This window comes from Drosophila busckii, chromosome X, assembly GCF_011750605.1.
Source record: "Drosophila busckii strain San Diego stock center, stock number 13000-0081.31 chromosome X, ASM1175060v1, whole genome shotgun sequence".
Classification (NCBI taxonomy): domain Eukaryota; kingdom Metazoa; phylum Arthropoda; class Insecta; order Diptera; family Drosophilidae; genus Drosophila; species Drosophila busckii.
The window spans coordinates 9,334,617-9,354,669 of NC_046608.1; the positions used below are offsets into that span (position 1 = coordinate 9,334,617).

Sequence of the window (20,053 nt, forward strand, 5' to 3'; positions counted from 1 at the left end):
TGCAACTCTCAGCGGAGCGAAGTTAAAAGCAAAATTGCGTTCATATGTCCCACTTGAGCTGCACTTATCGATTATCAGTCAATACACACACACACACACACATACGTAATTAATTGGTACAGCTTGTGGTTTTAATTAAAAGTGCAGCTTACATTACTCTTGCAGTTTCGCTTAAGATTTTATAATAATTTAATGCTTTCATTTATATTGCTAATGGGAAATTGTATTACAAATTTGATTGAACTAATGCCATAAAAATGTATAAAATATTAATTGCTTAGCTCAAGAAAATATTTAAAAAAATTAATTTGTGCATTTGTTGCTCTTATAAGTTCACAAAATTTAAGCTACTTAGTTAAAATTAACTTTGAATTGTTGTTTAAGTTTTAGTAGCATTTAGATTTAATTATGTCTGCGTGTAAAATTTTGAATTTTATTTAAATAATTTTTGCTACATTCAAATGAAAGGAAGTTGCGCTTTTGCCTTTAACAGTTTCAGATTTGTGTGTATAAAATAAATTCTGGAATATTTTCTGGATATTTTGCCAACGCGTCTTAATTTTAAGTGGCTGCTCATATTGTTAAGCTGTAAAAAAGAAAATGTTTTCCATACTTTTGTGCTATTATTTTATTTTTTATCAATTTTGTTTCATTACTTCAAATTATTTTTGTACATTTTTAGCAAATTCTCAATTCCTAAGAAGATTTTTCCTAGTTGCCGCAGCTACTTTTAGCTTGTCAAACTTTGTTGCAATTTGAAATGCGTTTTGCAACACTTGCGCCAATAGTTTGCCTGCCACACACACACCAAGCGGCATCAAAGGCACAGCTTCCAACTCGTCGCTTGTGTCCAGGTGCGTCGTCGTCGTCGTCGTGTTCGCGCAACTGTGGCTAAGTGTAATTAAATATCCATTTAGTGTACATTACGCCGCTGTGCGGGCGCCTCTTTCAGCTGAGAGCGTTCGCGCTGGGCTCTAGACACATTACAAACTTTCGCTGTGGCTGGGGCAAACAGGCTGGAAACCCCTTAAGAATAACAACGTTGATGGGCGGTTGGGCCCAAGGAAGTTTAAAGAGCTGCTTATGTCTAAATTAATTTAAAAGTTCGTTCACTTGAAAAATCGTGCGGCCGTCGCCGCTGTGCACTTCGTCATCCGGCGGTCGCTTGAGAGTACGCCCACGGGCAATGGGCAATGGGCAGTGGGCAGTGGGCAGTGGGCATGGCTGGGACAATGGAGCGGACACTGCTCCCAAGGCATTTGTGCCTTTGCTTGCTTGCGCTCGTTTATTAAAGATTATGCTTATAATGACGACGACAATGAGGACAAGCTCACGCTCGCTCTGTCGCTCTGACGCTCAAGCTGCTGCTATGCCCCATAATCATGTTGATGATGCTATTTTCCGAAACTTCTTTTTTACACGTACGTGCGTGTGTCTTGCCTTTGCCTTTGCCTTTTATTTTATACGCTTTGCTTCTTTTGCGCCATTAAAGTTTTGCTTTTGCTTTTGTTTAGCTCGTTTTTCCGTGATTTGTGTAGCTTTAAACAAATGCCTAAAGTTAACTCACAGTTTGTTTGCTCAATTGCAATGCGCGCTTTGTTTATAAACTATTTGGGTCACTCGAGCAGTGTGCCACTGTCGTCGACTAAATGTTTGCAGCTTAACAACTAAATAGGCAGCCAGTGCCTGAGCCTGAGCCTGAGCCCGAGCCCGAGCCCGAGCCCTTGCGGTGACTCCATTGTGCAGCGGTGTTGGCGGCGGCTGCTGCTGCTGCTGCTGGGGCGAACAACTGCAGCTCAATCGCTTAGACAATCAGGCCAAGCCCCCAGCCCCACCCCCAGCCCCACACTCAGCTGACGACTGCTCATATTACTCGTAGTTTCTATTGTTTCTCTACTCTGTTTCATTTCTATGTCATTTCCGTTGGCTTTCGCCTGGCTCGGCTAATTTCAACGAGCAGCATTTTTCGGATCGTAGACAAGGGGCCAAGTTTGTTGGCCTGTTGAGTGCGCCCGCCACGTTCAGTTGAGCGGCTGCGGGGGGGGGCGAAGTTAGAGCAGCAACCATAAGTCATCCGACCGCTTGGCAGCGCCGCCGCCGCTTATGCAAATTTGTGCCAGCTGACAAATGGGGCAGCATTTGCACAATGGGCAGACCAGCCACCCCACCCTGCTGCTGCTGCTGCTGCAAAGTGTTGGGCGGGGGGCGCGTGTTGGGGCGTGTCTATATAAATGTCATTTGTGTTTCATTTTTTTTGTTTGTTTGTCAGTTTTTTTGCTTCTTGTGCTGCTTTGATAATATTTTTATATTTTTTGCCTCTTTTTTTTTTTTGGGTCGCTTGCTTAGCTCCGACATGATGATGATGATGATGATGATGATGATAAAGTGCACATTAAAAAATATTTGTCATTGCCTTTTGTTATATTTACAACACTTTGCCCCACTGTTCAATGCTTTCACTCTCAGTCAGTCAGTCAGTCGCTCGCTCGCTCTCGCTCTTACACTCGCTGCCTCTCTGTCTATTGTGTGCTTATAATTATTATTACTTATTATTATTTTATATAGTGGCCGCTTATAATTCACACTTTTACTTGCACACACGCACACTTTGGGCACGCCCACATTACGTATACGCCCCCCCAGAGCTGAAGCTTGTCAGCTCTTATCAACAAGCTGCAAGCCGCACACAGATGAAGTCTTTGCTTTTAATTTTTTTTCACTACTCTTCTTCTTTTTTGCGACACACACACACGCACACATATGCACATAAAATTATTTTCTTCACATAATAAGTGTAATAACTTTCATGTGTCGTCCGCTATGTGCGGCGAGGGTCAAATCAGCAAGTTGAAGCTGCTGCAAATTTAAAGCCACAAAAAGTAAAAGCAAAAGCTCCAAGTGCCTAAAATAAGTTCAAGCAAATATCTAATCGAAAACATTTACTTTCAATACTAATAAGTGCAGAATTTATTGCATTAATTTTATGTTTTATTATATTTATTTATTTAAATATACTAAGTTATTTTAAATTATTTTAGTATAATATTTAGAAATTTTTAGGTTTATCAATTTTAGTTTCAATAATTCGTACATGATTATTTTCAATCTTTTAGATTCATTCAAATAAAATTCAAATCAATTCATAAATATTTAAATGAAAAATAAATAAATTCAAATAAATTATGTACAATATATTTTCGTTAAAAAAATGAGCTAATTGCCAAAAATTATTGCATAATAATTCCAATATTTGTATAAATCGTTTCAACAAATAATTATTTGTTTGTCCCTTTATCTGTTGAACTAAAATAAAGCGAGTTAGTTAAAAAATAAAATTAATTGTAATTTATTATATAAATTATGTGCTGTTTGCTTTTGCATATATTTATGTGCTATTAAATTACTTATACTAATTTATTATATTAACAATTAATATATATAATAATAAATTTATTATTTATTTGTCTGATGAAGAGCTTGCAAAAACTTCAAAGCAGCCCTCGCAGTTGGCTTACTATTTCGCACGTGTGTGTGTGTGTGTGTGTGTGTGTGTGTGTGTGTGTGTATAGCACTTAAATAGAATTGAGTGCGAGGAAGGAGTGCGTTGTCCTCATTTGGCACTTGGCGCACAAAATTCCCAGCATAAGACAATAAAAATCGTTGTAGGTGAAGAGTAGTTAGCAGCATGCGTATGTGTGTGTGTGTGTGTGTACTTAAAGCGCTGTATGTGCATTAAAGGCCTAACGAAATATACAACAACAACAAAAAGTAAGCAAGAAAGAGTGTGGGGAATAAAAAGAGGAAGCAAGAAGCGTAGCAGAAAAAAGAAAAGAAAAATGTAATTGCAAGAGACTTACCAAGCATGGCATACGAGTATTTGTATTTGGTCGAGGACAACAGGACAGGGTCAGTTCGTTTGTCTATGTGTGTGTGTGTGTGTGTGTAACTGTAATTACAGTCGTAATACTCGTTGCAGAGGAAGCGCAAAGGAACTGCTAAAAAGCTCAGCAGAGACAAATAAAAAGAAAATGCAACACACACACACACACCAATACATAGAAAGGTGCACACAGCATTTGATTATGGTTACAACAAAGGGGCGGCTATATGTAGCCGATTTGCTTTTTTTTGGTTGCCTCTTCCTCTTTGTTGCTGCCTCGCCTGTTGTTTAATAAATTGTGACCTACAACGACGACTCAACTCAACTCAACGTCGCAGCAATTTGTCAACTAGCAGCGCCATTGTTGCCATGACGACATTGACAATTACTTATAACCCCATGCACAGTCTTAATTGCCATACAAATGACTCGCTGACAACTGAAAACTGATACAAAACAATATTTAGTTATGTAGCCTGTTATTAAAATCAGAAGCGGCAATTTATTGTTGCCACATGCCTCATGCAATTTAATTGCAAACCAAAACCATTCACTGGGCAATTAAATAAAACCAGCTGCAGTTGCAGTTGCCACGCGTATTAGTTTCAACGAAATTATTATCAATTGGCTTGATTAATTGCCAATCAAATTGCACATTGCTCTGCCCCAAGTCGCAATTCAATTGCCTGTGCTAATTGCAAAGCGCAGCCAGCTAATTATTAGCTCGCTCACTCTCTTTAGACGCAGCGTCCTTCAATTGAATTCATTTGCTCGCTCATTTTTTAGCTCATTGTCTGTGCGTTTTGTTTTCTTTCCTTTCGTCCTGCTGCTGCTGCTGCTGCTGCTGCGGCTGCTCTAAGGTCACATCTTTTGCTTTTTAATTGCGCTTATTACTTGTGGCTGGCTACAAAAATCTCTCGAAATGTCATAGAGAATAAAATAGTAATTTTACAGCAATTTCATGCTGCTGCCTGCTGCTTTCAACTGAGCTCAGGATCCGCAGCGCATCGTTCATGTTGCATGCTCAGCCCAATTATCAGTAGTTGGTTGCAACTATTTGGCGCACGCAGCAAATTCCACACGCGCTACGAGTGCCCAACAAATTCAGTTCAATAGCTAAGGCAAGTGTGAGCTTTTCACATGTGTGTGTGTGTGTGACTTAATTAATCTAACGGCATTTGTTGTATGTGCGGGCTGCGGCTTTGAAATGTGTCAGCTCAAGCGCTGAAATGTAGGCAATAGTTTTGGTTTATATAAGAAATAAATGCGGCAATGCCTATGAATTTGTTAACAAACAATACAAATGAAAGCTAAAGCGCTTAATTAATTATTAATTAAATAATTTTTTTTTAGTGATTTAATAGTTTGCTGTTAAAAATAATGCTGATAACTTTAGTTTAAACAAACTAATGACTGCAATTAATAAACAGGTATGCTTAAAGCCAATTGAATATATATAATTATATAATATATGCTATAATTACTGTACTCAGTTCGTGCCTCAGTTGCTGCCTGACAATTGTAAATTCCAAGGACTTTGCTGCAGTCATAAGACTTGCTAACAAATGTGCCTGCCACTTAGCGAGAGCAGCGACGCCAGAGTCACGCACACCTGTTAGTTAGTTTGTGTGTGGCTGTTGGGCTGTAATTAGAACGTTTAACACATCGACCAAATTAGCGCCCCGCCCCAGCAGGTAACAATGTAAATTTTGCAGCCAGCCCCATCATAATCCAATGTGGGCCTGGCATGTCAAGATTTTTTAAATTTCATTTTGCCTACACAATTTCATTTTTGGCCATAAACTTTGCAGTTAAGGCAAACATGGCAGGCGGGCAAATACTATGCAGATGGCTTGACAGTCAGCGCGCTAAAATGCAAATATCTCTTTCAACTTGTCGCGACTTGTCGCGACTTGTCGCTTGTCGCTTGTTGTTGGGGGGCTTTGCATATGCATAGCGCTCTATGAGTCTCGGCTACTTCGTTTAGTTTGCTTGCTGGCGAACCCTTTTCTCGCTCAGTATTTTTTTAATTACCTGACCTTTTGTCTGTGGCGCAAAATAATAAATTAAAAGCGCCGCTTTTTGTGTGGTTGGGTGGTTTGGGTGCACGAACCGCAATCAAAACGCTCGTAGTTTACTTTCTCGATTTGCTTTTTATGCGCATTTTGGCAGCACGAGCGTAAATAAAATGTTTAACAGCAAAGAAAATAAAAGGCGAATAAATAAATATAAGCAAACAGCACATCTCAAGTGAGCTCACTTATTGTTGTTGCTGTTGTTGCTGTTGTTTTTGTTGTTGTTTTGGGGTTGCGGTTACCTTTTTACAAACTGTCGCTTTTTTGAGTTGCTGCTGACGGTGTGAAAATCAAGATAAATGTTTCGCGCTGCGGCTCTCTTATATTTTTTTATATTGTTTATTTTTTGCAGGTGTCAGATTGAAATCTGAACGAACTTGAACGTAGCAGCGTTGAAAGTTTAATTTTTAAAGTTGCGTATACTTAATATAGCTTTAAAGCTATAAGCACTATAATTTGATAATAGTTGCAAGTGGAATTAATCGCGCCACTAAGCCACATGCAATCACAGCAAATCTGACGCGTCACCCACCCACCCACTCAGTGGGGTGTGCGCTTCAGTGCGTGTGTGTAAATTTTTGATGCCCCCAAAGTTGCTACGACGCTCGACGCTCGACGCTTGGCTTGTTGTTAGGCAGAGCTTAAAAGCTTAGCGCATAAAACTGTTATTGTGTGTGTGTGTGTGTGTGTGTGTGTGTGTGTGTTCCTGTTGCTTAAAGCAATTAAACGATAAGCATTATCTACGGCGTTAATTTGCCAATTGGCAATGTCACAAGTGCGTGAAGGCGTCAGCGCGGCATTTGAATTAGCCAATTCCAACAGCTGAAGCTTATACTACACACACATGCACACTATATACGCGTATGTATGTGTGTGTGTGTGTGTGTGTGTGTTGTTGGCCTTTGCGCATATTTCATGAACTTGAGAACGAGAACAAACACAACACACAAATGCCAAGAGTACGCTAAGTGCTCGCAGCTCGCAGCGCGCAGCGTGCAGCGCTTAGGCTAAGGCTAGGGTTAGCTCTTGGGTGTGTGTGTGTGTGTGTGGGGGCATGTGGCATGACGCTGAGTGCGGCCAATTAGCACAAAGGCATTTGACTAAGTACACAAAAGTGTTTCCGTTTAGCCAGCACGTCAAGTGACAATTAGCACAGGCCGCAGCAGTTGCCTGCGCTGCTGCCCGTTGATTTGGTTTACATTTTTAAGAGGCCACACAGACACAGCTATAAACTGCTTATATACTTTGTATAAATTATTATAAACCTTTTATTTCTCTCTCTTTCGCTTAGCGTTCTATCGCGCAAACTAAAGCCACATCTTGTCGCCGACACCGTTAAGCAATACATAAGTCGAGCGCAGCGAACAACAAAAAAGGGTGCACAAGAGCAACAAAATAACATGGAGTTTTTACGAGGCGTCTATGCGTTTATGCAAGTGAGTAGATCATCGGTGAGTGTCAACCAAACCATTTTAACAATTGTACTAATCCATATCACTTGCTCTATTTTTATACCGGCAAATTTTGGTTACCCCCTAAACAAAAAAAAAAAAAATACAAAAACAACCAACATGAAACAATATAAATAATATAATTTAAATAAAACATAATAATATCAACGCACATGTTGATGATGCGCCCAAACAAAATCAAAACCAAACTCAAACTATGTAACTACTACTATTTTACATACTACTATTTACTACTACTATTTGTAAACGCAACAAACGTCCTTCAATGTATATTACACCACATGACAAACTTATGTCTCTCTCCATATCACTCTCTCTCTCTCTTCATAATCTACATATATATATAATTTTAAAACTGAACTAAACAACATGCAACAAATTTCGCTGCTGAGCCAAATCAATGAAATCAATGAGTTTATGTTCGAGTCATTTTTATGGTTTTTTCACGTTACACTTTTGTGTGTGAGCAGCGAGCGAGTGAGCGTGCAATAAATAAATACAAACAACAGCTATAACAATAAACAATTAATATGCGCATATGACTCTGACTCGAACGCTGACTCCGACTCTGACTCAGCGTTGATTTGTTTGGGGGTTGGGCAGGCAGAGTGTTTTAGAATTGCTAACTAGCTAACTGTAAATGCAACGAATACAATCAACATAATAATGCGAGCAGCAGCAGCAGCAGCAGCAGCAGCAGCAGCAACAACAATATAATAATCATAATCATTATCATAATAATAAACGAGCAAAGCCACAAAGAAAAAAAAACGAACCACAAAACAAACGTCAAGTCGTAAGAGAAATCGCGTTGAGCAATAACAAACAACAACAACCAGTAACGTTATGTTATGCGTAATGCCCCAAACCAAGTTGCGGGGGGCACAACCTTTGCAACTACAACTACTACTTGTCCATTTGCCCATTGTCCATAACCATAGCCCATATAAAATAACCATAGTACATCCGCCATTCCCATTCTCAGGTTCAGGCAGACTCATGCCCATCTCAAACTATCTCTCTCTCTTTCTAACTCTAACTATCTCTTCAACTATATATGCAGACTAAAGAACTCTGTCTGTAACATACACACACACACACACACACACACACATATGTACATATACACTTGTAAGCCTCTCAGCTGTTTTCTATATTTGTCTAGCGTTTGTGTCTAACTCTTTGTTTATCAAATTATATATACTACATGTTATTAATAATTTTTGTAACAACAATTTCATGTAATTGGCTGTGGTAATTTGTTTAATATTAACAAACGTATTATTTGAAAACAGAATTATTAGTGTCAATGTCTCTTTGTCTTTTGCGTGTTGTTTAGCCCTATGTGTATTTATTTTGTTTAAAAACACACTACAGCAACATTACGTATACGCCTAGTGCGACCTTACAAAACTCCCCAGCTAATGTTAGCCCACACAAGTTTTATATTATTGCAATTTTTATACAATATAATGTTATATTAAACAAAACAAATTGTGTATGCGCCGACTTGAAGGTCGACTACAGCAAAGAAGGCAGCGCCGGCTACGAAGAAGCGACACTCAGCGATACGACGACCTCAGCAGCAGCAGCAGCAGCAACCACAAGAGACGCTGAGGCAATAAACAGCAGAGCTGAAACCACAAGAGAGCGGCTAACTGGCGCAGCTGAGCCAGCCACAGTGAGCCACACATGTCCAGGCCCCAAATTGGCCCACAACAAACACAGAGAGCAACAACAAAAGCAACAGCAGCAGCAGCATCAAAATCAAATTCATTTAAGAGAGCAATCAAAAATGAAGCCCGCAGACAGTTGAGAGTGCAACGAAATGTGTCGCGTGGGGGGCAGCGCAGTACTGAACTGAATATCAAAAACATTGAAATCGAAATCGAATATTAAAACTTATGCAAACAATGTGATAAACTCGTCTGTATGTATGTGTACATAGACCATATACTTATACGTATCTTATAACAAAAGCAGAATCTTGCAAAATATTTATTTATTAAATCAAAAACAAAAAAAAACAAAACATATATATAAATATAAAATCACAAATCAAAACGAAACACAGGGCAACTTACTTAAGCGGCCTTAGCTAGTGCGACTGAACCGGATATCAAAATACGATACGACGATAAATGACAATTGATAACACGGCATATCGATTAAAGTTGCCTTATTGAACTCGTAAGCAATAATCGATCAACGATCAAACGATAATCAAATCATCAAAAAAAAAACAAATACAAACATTAAAATAAAAGAACAAGCAGCTCAACCAGTCCAGTCCAACTCAGAACTCAGAGTTTATCGGGCCATTTATTTGAAACGCGCGTGCGTGTGTGTGCGAGTGTGTGCGTGTGTGAGTACCGCCCACCCGCCCAACACCAACGCGCGCCCAAAACGCGCGTGCACTCAAACGGGTTGGTTGGTGCCGCGCCGCGCCGCCATCCCCCTCCCCGTAACGCAAAGTGATAGAAAATGGTAATTACAAACTAAACAATTCTAGTCATTAACTATCCTCTCTCTCTATCTATCTATCTCTATCTCTCTCTCTCTATCTATAACTCTTGAATTCGAAAATGCAATCAAATTATCAAAGAAAGTTCCTTCAAGCTCGAAATCTATATACGATAAATTAATTTGTTACTTTCATTTTTGTCCCCTCTAACTTGCGTTTCATTTTCCAATTTACCTACATATATATTGCATATATAACTAATTGTAGTAAAAGTTCAGAATATTCTTAGCTGCAATTTGTGTTTTATGATTTAGCTGTCAAATAGTATGCACTGGCGCCATCTGGCGGCCAACAACAGCTTAACTAACATAAAGTATTTTTGATTTTGGGTCGTATTTGTTTTTTCATAGTTTTGCTTTGTCGCTTATCTCTCTCTCTCTCTCTCTCTCTGTCTATGTATCAATCTATGTTCATCTCTTTGTCTCTAATTTAGTTGTTTGCGTTTTGAGTGGATAAACAAGAGCGCGATCGTACTTAAGCTTAAACAAATGAAAATAAAAAAAAAATATACAAAAGGGGATGCAAATTAATTGCAATTAAAGAGTAATCGATAATCGATATTTTATCAAAAGCAAACGTGAAAGAATGCCAGCGATAACAGATAACATTGCTCGTCTGCTACTGAAATATGCTGTCGCCAACGCACAAGAAATTAACAACAATTCAAAAGAAAACCAAAAACAAGCAAAGCAACAAAATATAAATAATAATAATAAAATATAAACTAAAATATGTAAAAATGTCTAATCAAATTTAATACAACTCAATGTGAGAGCATCCGAACCAAATGCAAACCTCTCTCTGCTGCCAATATCTCTATCTATCTCTCTATCTCTTTCACACACACACACACACACATACACACGAGACACACAAGCACATAGACAAATGTCAACTCTAGGGGGCAGGCACTTTGTTGTAAGCGTATAGTAAAGTGTTGCGAGTGCCTCAAAGTGTTGCATAAAAATGAAACTGATTATAACATTACAAATATCTATAACTATTATTACTGGCCTGCCACAAAGCAATAAGCATATATATTATATATCAGCTAAGTTTCTTTTCATTTAATTTCAATTATACACATATAATTTTCCACATATATCAATAACGATGACTATTTATGCGTATAAACTAAGGAAAGAAAAAGAAAAAACCAAAACTCAAAACAACGAAACGAATTATAAATGATAAAAGTCAATGAAGCTGCGTTAGTTCACACCGAACTGATCAATAACAATGACAATCAATATATATATATATAATGAATGAAAGCCCAAACAGCGTTTCACAAAACAGCATTAGCCCCTAAATAGCTCTATTGCCGCGTATATGTTGTTCTGTGTATATAAAAATCTGATGAAAAATGATCCAATATTGATGAACAAGTTTTGTATTGAAACACATATAAATCAACTTGAAATTCAGCAAGCCCAAACGCTCTCTCTCTCTAACTCTATCTCTGTCTCTATCTCTATCTCTCTCTCTCTCTCTCTCTGTTTTAACTTCTGTATTAATACGAACTGTATGCTAAAGAGAAAAAAATCTTTGCTTTATAATTTGAATTTGTTTCATTTTGTGTTATTAACGAATTCAACACTAATACACCAAATCCAAAACTCCTCCCTAGCTCTTCCCACTAACGCACCTATATATGCAGGCATAGCTGAAATTAAATACAAATTTCTAAACTAAACAAAATTTTGTTTTCATATATTTGAGCTGCATTTGATTGTTTGTGTTGCTAACAAAATATGATTTTGATTTATTTGTTGATTACATTTGCGTTTTGTCCTCTCTTGTAGTTTAACAATTGCAAATTGCACGTGTCAAATCAGCGTAGCCGTAACCAAACAACAAATATGTATATTTTTGTTTCCTCCTTGTGCTCTCTCTCTCTCTCTCTCTAACTCGCTATCTGTCTCTCTCTTCAGTTTATTAATGTACGTACGTATGTTGTCAGCGCTTTTGGTAGCGTAATATGTACACGACAGTTATACTAACTACTACTACTACTACTACTACTTTAATCTAATCATTACCGTAACCGTAACTGTACTCGTAATATCGTAATATCGTAAACGTAACGCATACAATAATTAATCAATTTACACGAAATATGTATTGATATATGTTACTAACTAAGTAAGCAGCAAATATTTTCTAAGCATACTAATCAAAGCATATATACGAGCACACATAGCGCATACGCAGCGTATGGCGAGCGCATAAATAGTTACGATAGCATGCAGCTGCAAATTGTGCACAGCTTACAATTCGAACTTGTGTCTGAAATGTTCTCGGAGAGTTCAATTGAAATTTGCGCTCAAAAGTATGCTATCAATTTGTGTTGCGAACAGTTGCGCATTCACTTGCGAGTGCGAATTCCTGTGTGTGCGTGTGTGCTTGTATATGTGCATGTGTGTATGTGTATGTGTATTGTTGTGAACGTACTTTAATACTAATTGTATGTATTATATACATATATGCAACTAACATAACTGTAAAATGTAATATTTGTGAAATTTATTTATGTAACGTTTTTTGTGTTTCTCATAATTTGATTACTCACTGTACATGCATTTGTTTGAACTTTTTGGTTTATCATCACACATCACACATACAATATGCGTAAATGATATCGAAGTGTATCGATAGCTAACCGATAACTGTGCGTGCATTTGCAACCAAAGCAACCACCAATAACAATATCTCTAATATACCATACATATCTCTATATATACTACATATATATAAATATAACGTATACAATACACCAATACTCGTACTTGTACTCGCTATATCTATCTATCTCTCTCTCTCTCTCCATATAAATATATATATATATATATGCATACATGTATGTTATATATCTGTATCTATATAACTATATATTAACTAATGGAAACATGATAACAATAACAATAATTATTATTCATAATACCAAAAAGTAGTTGTCGTTGTTGATGTTGTTGAAAATGTGCAATTATTAATTGATCGAAAGCAAAAAAAAATACCAAAAATACCGAAAAAGAAACCACCACAATATGTGATGAAATGCCAAACTGAAGCTGAATGCCCAAAGCTAATATAATATAAAAATAAACATATAATTATGACATACAAAAGCAAACTATAAACAAATATGAACAGTTCTCTCTCTCTCTCTCTCTCTCTCACTTTTTGTACGCAACCGTTACAAGCGGCTGCCATTTTTGCAATGGAACTTTCTTGTTTTTGAAACCAAAGCCAAACTGAAAACCCCAACACACAATCTCTCACCAACAAATTAACCAATGAACCAACCTAGAAATCAATCCTCAGACCTGCTATCCACTCAACTTAATGCCGCCTCACAACAACAAGCTAATTTCAATGTTTTTTCTATGTGTGCGTGCGTGTGCGTGCGTGCGTGCGTGTGTGTGCGTATTTGTATTAAATTTGGTTAATTAAACAATACAAAATAAAGCTATGTGCATAAAATAAAATTGAATCGAAATGAAAAACTGCAAAAGCGAAGCAGGCAGCATATATGTTGGCAATCGAGCAATTTATCCCATTTTATATAGAGAAACATATACAGCAGCTAAACTGAAAAGTAAAGCAACAACACGTAGAGTGTGTGTTTCATTTCTTTTGTTGTTAAGTTTGTAAATGAATTAAATAAGCAAGAAGAGGAAGAAGTCAGTCAATCAGTTTGGAGACACGTTTATTGTTTTCTAATTGAAATTTCGATAAGTCACAAAAAGTCGCAAAAAAAAAAAGATTCAGTGCCCAAGCAAAACTGCAAATCTGATGATATACACTAAACTATATATACTACACTACTATATCTACCTATACTAACACAAATACTACTACTACTACTACTACTACTATAAATATAACTACTATACTTACTCGTATTTAACTACAATACTAACCAAAATGCCCGTTATACTTATCTATGTATATGCTAACTTACAAATAATGAATAACTAAGCCCCAATGGTCACACACACACACACACACACCTGCACTTACACACACACACAGCTATAGACACAGTGAATATGTAACTCGTAACTTGTAACTTTTGAACATAACTAACCAATTGCCGCTGCTGTTCTGTTTACTTGCCATTAAAACACACACACACACACATACTAATTAAATATATAATTATTAATTACACATACACACAGCATGTTTACATGCGTGTGCGCGTGTGTGTGCGTATTTAAAAGTTTGTTGTTTAATTTAGTTTAATTTTCGATTTGTCGGCAGTTCGTTCGGCCATTTCCCTAGTAAATTGTCCTGGCGTTTGTTTGCATTTTGAGAGGACAAACCCCCACCCACCACCCACTTCCCCTCACGTATCCTCTAAGTTAAGCATGCAGTGCTTTTTGTGTACTCTTACTCATGTCTGTGTGTGTGTGTGTGTGCAGCTTGTACTTGTAGCTAGTAGGCCAAACTCTGGCCGCCATAAAGCGACGCCTTATATACTTAACTATGTAAATATATATATATAAACTATATAGGCACACACACACACATATACACACATACATATATACTACTTGCTGCTACACATGGAATTGAATTGTATTGAACTGCACGTTTAATTTGTTTATTACGTATACGTAATTTATGAGAGCCACAACACAGCTACATTGAAGTGCTTTGTACCCAAGTTTAAGCAATTTTATTACAATTATAATTTATTTATGCATTTTCGTTTGCATTCATTTATTAAACGCATGAACTATTTCAGCCGGCCTTGTCATCTAACTAAGCAACGAAAGTATATCAAATATTTTAAACAATTTTCAGCAGTACGTACCGCTTACTGTGTAAATAGTATGAACGCAAACAACAGTTGTACAAATTAGTATATATACTATATATGTACATATATATGTGTATAATTCAAATGCATACGCGACTGCAGAAACTAAAAACTAAGTGTGCTTGAAACGAAAGCAAAGTTCAGAGCTTTGCAGCTGCTTGCGTAACTAACTAACTAACTATCTATCTATCTATCGCTCTCTCTCTATCTCTCTCTGTCTGTCTTTCTATTTAAACTGTATTCTTTTGGAAACTACACACACTCAACACTTCAGTCAAATACAGATCAGTTCGGTTAGTGTGCAACAATTTGAATTTGCAACATTAGTTTTCTGGATTTAAAGTCAAGTCAAATGAGCTGTAACATTCAGTGCTGCTGCCACTTGTTTATGCCAGTTGCCACTTCAATTTATTATCAAGACGCTGCAAGAGTTTCGCAATCGCATCCTAATGAGCCGTAAGTGCCAAGCGTAAAAACAAAAACAACAACAATGGCAACAGCAACAGAGTCTAGTGTATGACGCCAAAGGCACTCAAAGGACACTTGAAGCACTGCGAGTTAGTCTAAGACTAACGCTAAGACTAAGACTATGACTCGCCCTGCCCGTCGTATTGTAACAAAGCTTATTTTTATTGCCCAAATATATTGCCAATGTTGTTCTAATAGCAGAAACGAGCTTCACACACACAGACAGACAAACATTATTGTTGCTATTGTTGTAGTTGCTGTTGCTGTTGCTGTTGCTATTGCCTGGCAGCAATAGATGTAACAAGCTTGGCAGTAGTTTCACCGCATTTTCGGTTAGCTAAAGCGGCGTGCGGGGTAGTGGGGGGATAGGGCATAAAATTCATTGTTATGGTTACTGGGCATAAGTCAGTCAGTCGCACAGCCATTGCAGTCAGTTGGGCAAAAGCCATTTTGTTAATCAACCCGTAAGCTAGTCGAACACACACACACATACACACACACATATATATATATATAGATCAGCTGCTTAGGTATGGGTGCGTTTCAACTGGGAACCGGAACCGGAATATGCGTATGTGCGCTACGGCTTTGCATTGCTTTGCCCCACAGTTCAATTCATTTCATTTCATTTCGTTTGATTTCGTTTTTTTGATTACGCTACGAATTTGTTTTTGATTTTGTTTTACTTTTTTTTAGCCAATTGTGCTTGGTTTCTTCATTAGCGTTTGTTTACTGTTCCACAGCGTTCTCGTTCTCGCTCTCTCTCTCTCTACTCTACTCTCGCTCTCTCTCTCTCTCATGCAGTTCGTCCTGGAATGTGCTTCAACTGACATACAAAACTCTTAAACTGAAACCAAAACCAAAACCTAAAAACAAACTTAAACGCTTCACATAAACTATTGATCGAATAAAATTATCATATTTTAAACCAAGTGTTAAATTTGAGAACATACCTTGCCCATTAAAAATACAAATACAAAAAAAAAAAAAAAACAATCAAAAATATATCCAAAAAGCAATCTAAAAAATAAAGCAAAAAAAAATACAAAACAACAATCAACCAAAACCAATTGCCAACTACTAAATGTAAACAATTTTCTTAAAAACACACAACAAAATGAGCAAAGAAAAACTACAACATTAACAACAACAACAGCAACAGCTCAAACCACCAATCACCACCTACAGGACACCAACACCACCAGTCACCAAATCACCAATCACAAGTCACCAGCCAGCCAGCCAGCAAGCAAAGCCAGCAAAAATATTAATAACAGTAACAACGGTCGCACACAAGTTCTCTCTCTCTCTCTCTCTTTCGGTCACTCTATCTCTCTCACGCTCACGATCAATTCCAATGGCAGCACACAGAGTTATTCCCACACTCACCAACACCAACACCAATACACCAACACATTGTTATGTTTGGCCCCTCACTGCTCTGTCCAGCTTTTAATTTTAGTGCTCAATACACAAAACTGCCGCCGCCGCCGCCGCCGCTCTCTCCCTCTCTCGTTAGCTATTCACCCCACCACTCACCGCACACCAACTCACCACGCTCACTACCAATCACTCTACTCACCATTCACCACTCACATTTAACTCACTCTAACTACGGAATGGCCAAGTAGAACACATGCTCAACGTTCGTTGCGACGCTCAGACCAAGTTTTAACCAAGTTAATATGCCCACCAAAAAACCAAATCAAAACCAACCAACTGCCAAAAACTCAATTCTCAATTCTCTTCTCGTATGTGTGTCACGCCACTCACTCGTACACCCACCAAAAATGATTACAAGCAACAGCGAAACGAATAGCGAATGCAAAAATACTTAAAAACAGAAACAAACAGTAAAAGCTGCAAAACATAAGATTAAACAAAAATCACCATTAAATATTGATAAACTAAGCAATTAAATTTGTATATAAACTTACTCTCTCAATCACTCACTCACTCAATCACTCTGACTCACTCTCAATCACTCTCAATCAGCAATTGTCACAGTAAATTTGTCTCTCTCTCTCTATCACGCCAGTCACATAATCACGCCAAAAACCACCGACTCTCTCTCTCTCTTTGAAAAATCTCTATCTCTCTCTCTCTCTCTATATATATATTCTCACCCCAGCAATGTCTGAGTCTCTAAGTCAATATATAATAGTCCTACCTGACATAACTGAACAAAAATAAATCAACTATAAACAATAATTTTATTATATATACCTATATGTATTACACCTACTATGTATTTAAGTACTATTTGTTTAAAAACGCAAACGCCTATAAATTAAAAATCAAAACCAATAATAAATAAATACGCAGACGCTAGCTGAGGTCAATCAACTATTGCTATTGAATTAAAAACAAAAGCTAGACAAGCTAGTTGCATAGCTCTAAGTAATTTGTAAATAAATTTCAACTGGTTTTAGTTTGTAAATTAAGTAAAATCGCAGCGTATAAATGAATTCCTCTAAACGATAAAAAAAACAAACAGCTTGAGAAATATGCCTAACATGTTCAATTAAATGTATTTCTTTAAATTTACGTATATATGTCTATAGTGCGCAGCTATAAACATAAACAACAAAAACTTAATGAAATTATTGCTATTTGTCTATCTCTATATACACACCTACTATTTAATTCTAATTCGCTCTATATCTATCTAAATATCTAAATATATATTATATATATAAATGTATGTCTGTTTGTCTAAATCCAACTTGTACTTATTGTGTTGAATTTTTAGAATTATTACCGTACCATGTTAACACCCCAATTCTCAAATCAGCTCATGCTCTCAACAACAATTTAAATTTGAATCGATTCCAACTCCAAGTTCTCTCTCTCTCTCTCTCTCTCTCTCTAATTCTAATTCAAACTCTCATCTAGTTGTTCACAACATCTATTAATCTTATCTTATTAACTAACTTACTTAAGTATATAAATATATATATATAAATATATGTATTTTAGTTTACGAGACAATTTAATATACAACACGCTCATGATCACTCAATATCAATCTCTCTCTCACCCACTCACACTTAACTAACTGTCTTTATTAACATATATATATATAAATATATTTCTGTCTCGCAAGTTCTCTCACGATTACATGCACAGCTTTCAGCTGTTGCACATACCAAGTTTTTTATTGCTCACTGTAAACACACAGAACGAAAAACACCACAGAAAATTCACCACGCTCACTAAAAAAAAAGTTCACAAGCTCACTCAAGTTCACTCGTTCACGTTCTCACCCGGTTTAGACTTTGTTCACAATTTCGAAGCAAACTTGAAATTCAATTTCAGCCACCCACGCTCAGCTCACAGATCACAGTTCACAGTTCACCAACTACAGCTACAAAACTAGCAATGGCCAGAAGTTTTGTTTTGTAACACAGACGACCACATTTCTCTCTCTATCACTCTCAATCTCTCTCACAACAGTTCAAATAACAAATCACCAACCAACCAACCAACCAAACCACCACACCACAAAAAAAATCAATGCATTCAATTTGATATGATTGATCATTATCGAAATTTCATGGGTGTGATCGAAATTAATTCACAATACTGTGACTTTTCATTATTTATATATATTTTAGTTAAGGATTCTCAGTTCAGTTATATCATTTCAATAGAACGTACTCATAGTCAGTCGAGAAATGAAGCAAGAAAAACAAATGTTACAAAAGAAAAATATGTGAAAATCATTTTATAAAATATCGATTAAGTGGTCATCGTTACAAACAAACAAACAAATTATGAAAATTTCCAATGCAAAAACAAATAATTTCGAAATTCCAATTCGATGCGAACCAATTGGCCCAGCTGAAGTGCAAACTAATTCTCTGCCACACTAACTTTCACTCTTTTCACTCACTCTCACTTCAGTGGCCGTCAAAAAACTGAAATTTGCATTCCCAGACAAACAATTTGAAATGCTATTCAAAAACTCAATATACATTTCGTCACACACACACATTTCACATCAAAATTTCGTTTTCAAAGAAAGCCCATTTTATGTTTTCTGTAAATTTTCTTTGATATTTCCTTTGTTATACTTTGTATATGGCAAACAGCAAAAACAAAAATCAAAAGTCAGGCCAATGTCAAAATTATCTATGTGACACCTTACTATACCTACATATGATAATTTCGAATCAGAAACAGTAACAGTAAATTTCACAAGCAGGCGCAAGCTGAGCGCCGACAACTTGTCGTATACGTGTTCAGCTTGCGCTTGTGAAAACAAACAATTTGTCTAATTTGTAAGTCAGTTTAGTTGTAAGGATAAAAGACAAGCACGACAAGCTAATGTACATATAAAAATACATATAAAAGAAAACCAAAATATATGAATTCGTTAAAGACAACAGACATATCAACAACTATTAACTTAACTCTAGTGAATTTGCCTTAAAAGTTTTTGTCCAATTGAAACTCTTTTGAAACTCGTATTGCCCCCAAAAAAAAAAAATAAAATAAAAACCTAAAGAGACTCCCCTGAACTCTGCCCCACTGCCAATACGCTTAATAATAATGTTCTCCTCTCTTCGCATATACCAACCACATACCACTAACAACAAACTACAACAATCAACGATGCGACGTCACAGGTGTCTCATGTCAAAATCGATTCACCTGTTTTTCGCCTGCACACAAACGCAACGGTTATTTTACTGATCACATTCTCAATTGCTGTGACAACGCGGCAGTACGTAGGAAATCCCATAGACTGTGTACACACAAGGTGAGTGAATGCCTCTTCCAAAGTTTCATAGCGCGCAGCAA

The 20,053-nt window shown here is 36.9% G+C and overlaps 1 protein-coding gene across 4 annotated transcripts in view; it reads left to right on the forward strand.

Annotated features, from left to right (window-relative positions):
• The window catches only part of LOC108606320 (innexin shaking-B), a 124,602-nt gene that overhangs the window by 85,450 nt on the left and 19,099 nt on the right, over positions 1-20,053 (forward strand). For 2 of the 4 annotated variants that reach the window (XM_017996330.2, XM_017996329.2), the window contains 2 exons: positions 7,247-7,406; positions 19,879-20,012. In XM_017996330.2, coding sequence (XP_017851819.1) covers positions 7,356-7,406; positions 19,879-20,012 — 185 coding nt within the window. In that variant the 5' untranslated portion in view covers positions 7,247-7,355. Of the gene's footprint in view, positions 1-7,246; positions 7,407-8,943; positions 9,403-9,490; positions 9,915-19,878; positions 20,013-20,053 lie in introns of those variants that run through there. The other 2 variants (XM_017996334.2, XM_017996333.2) reach the window with 2 other exon arrangements.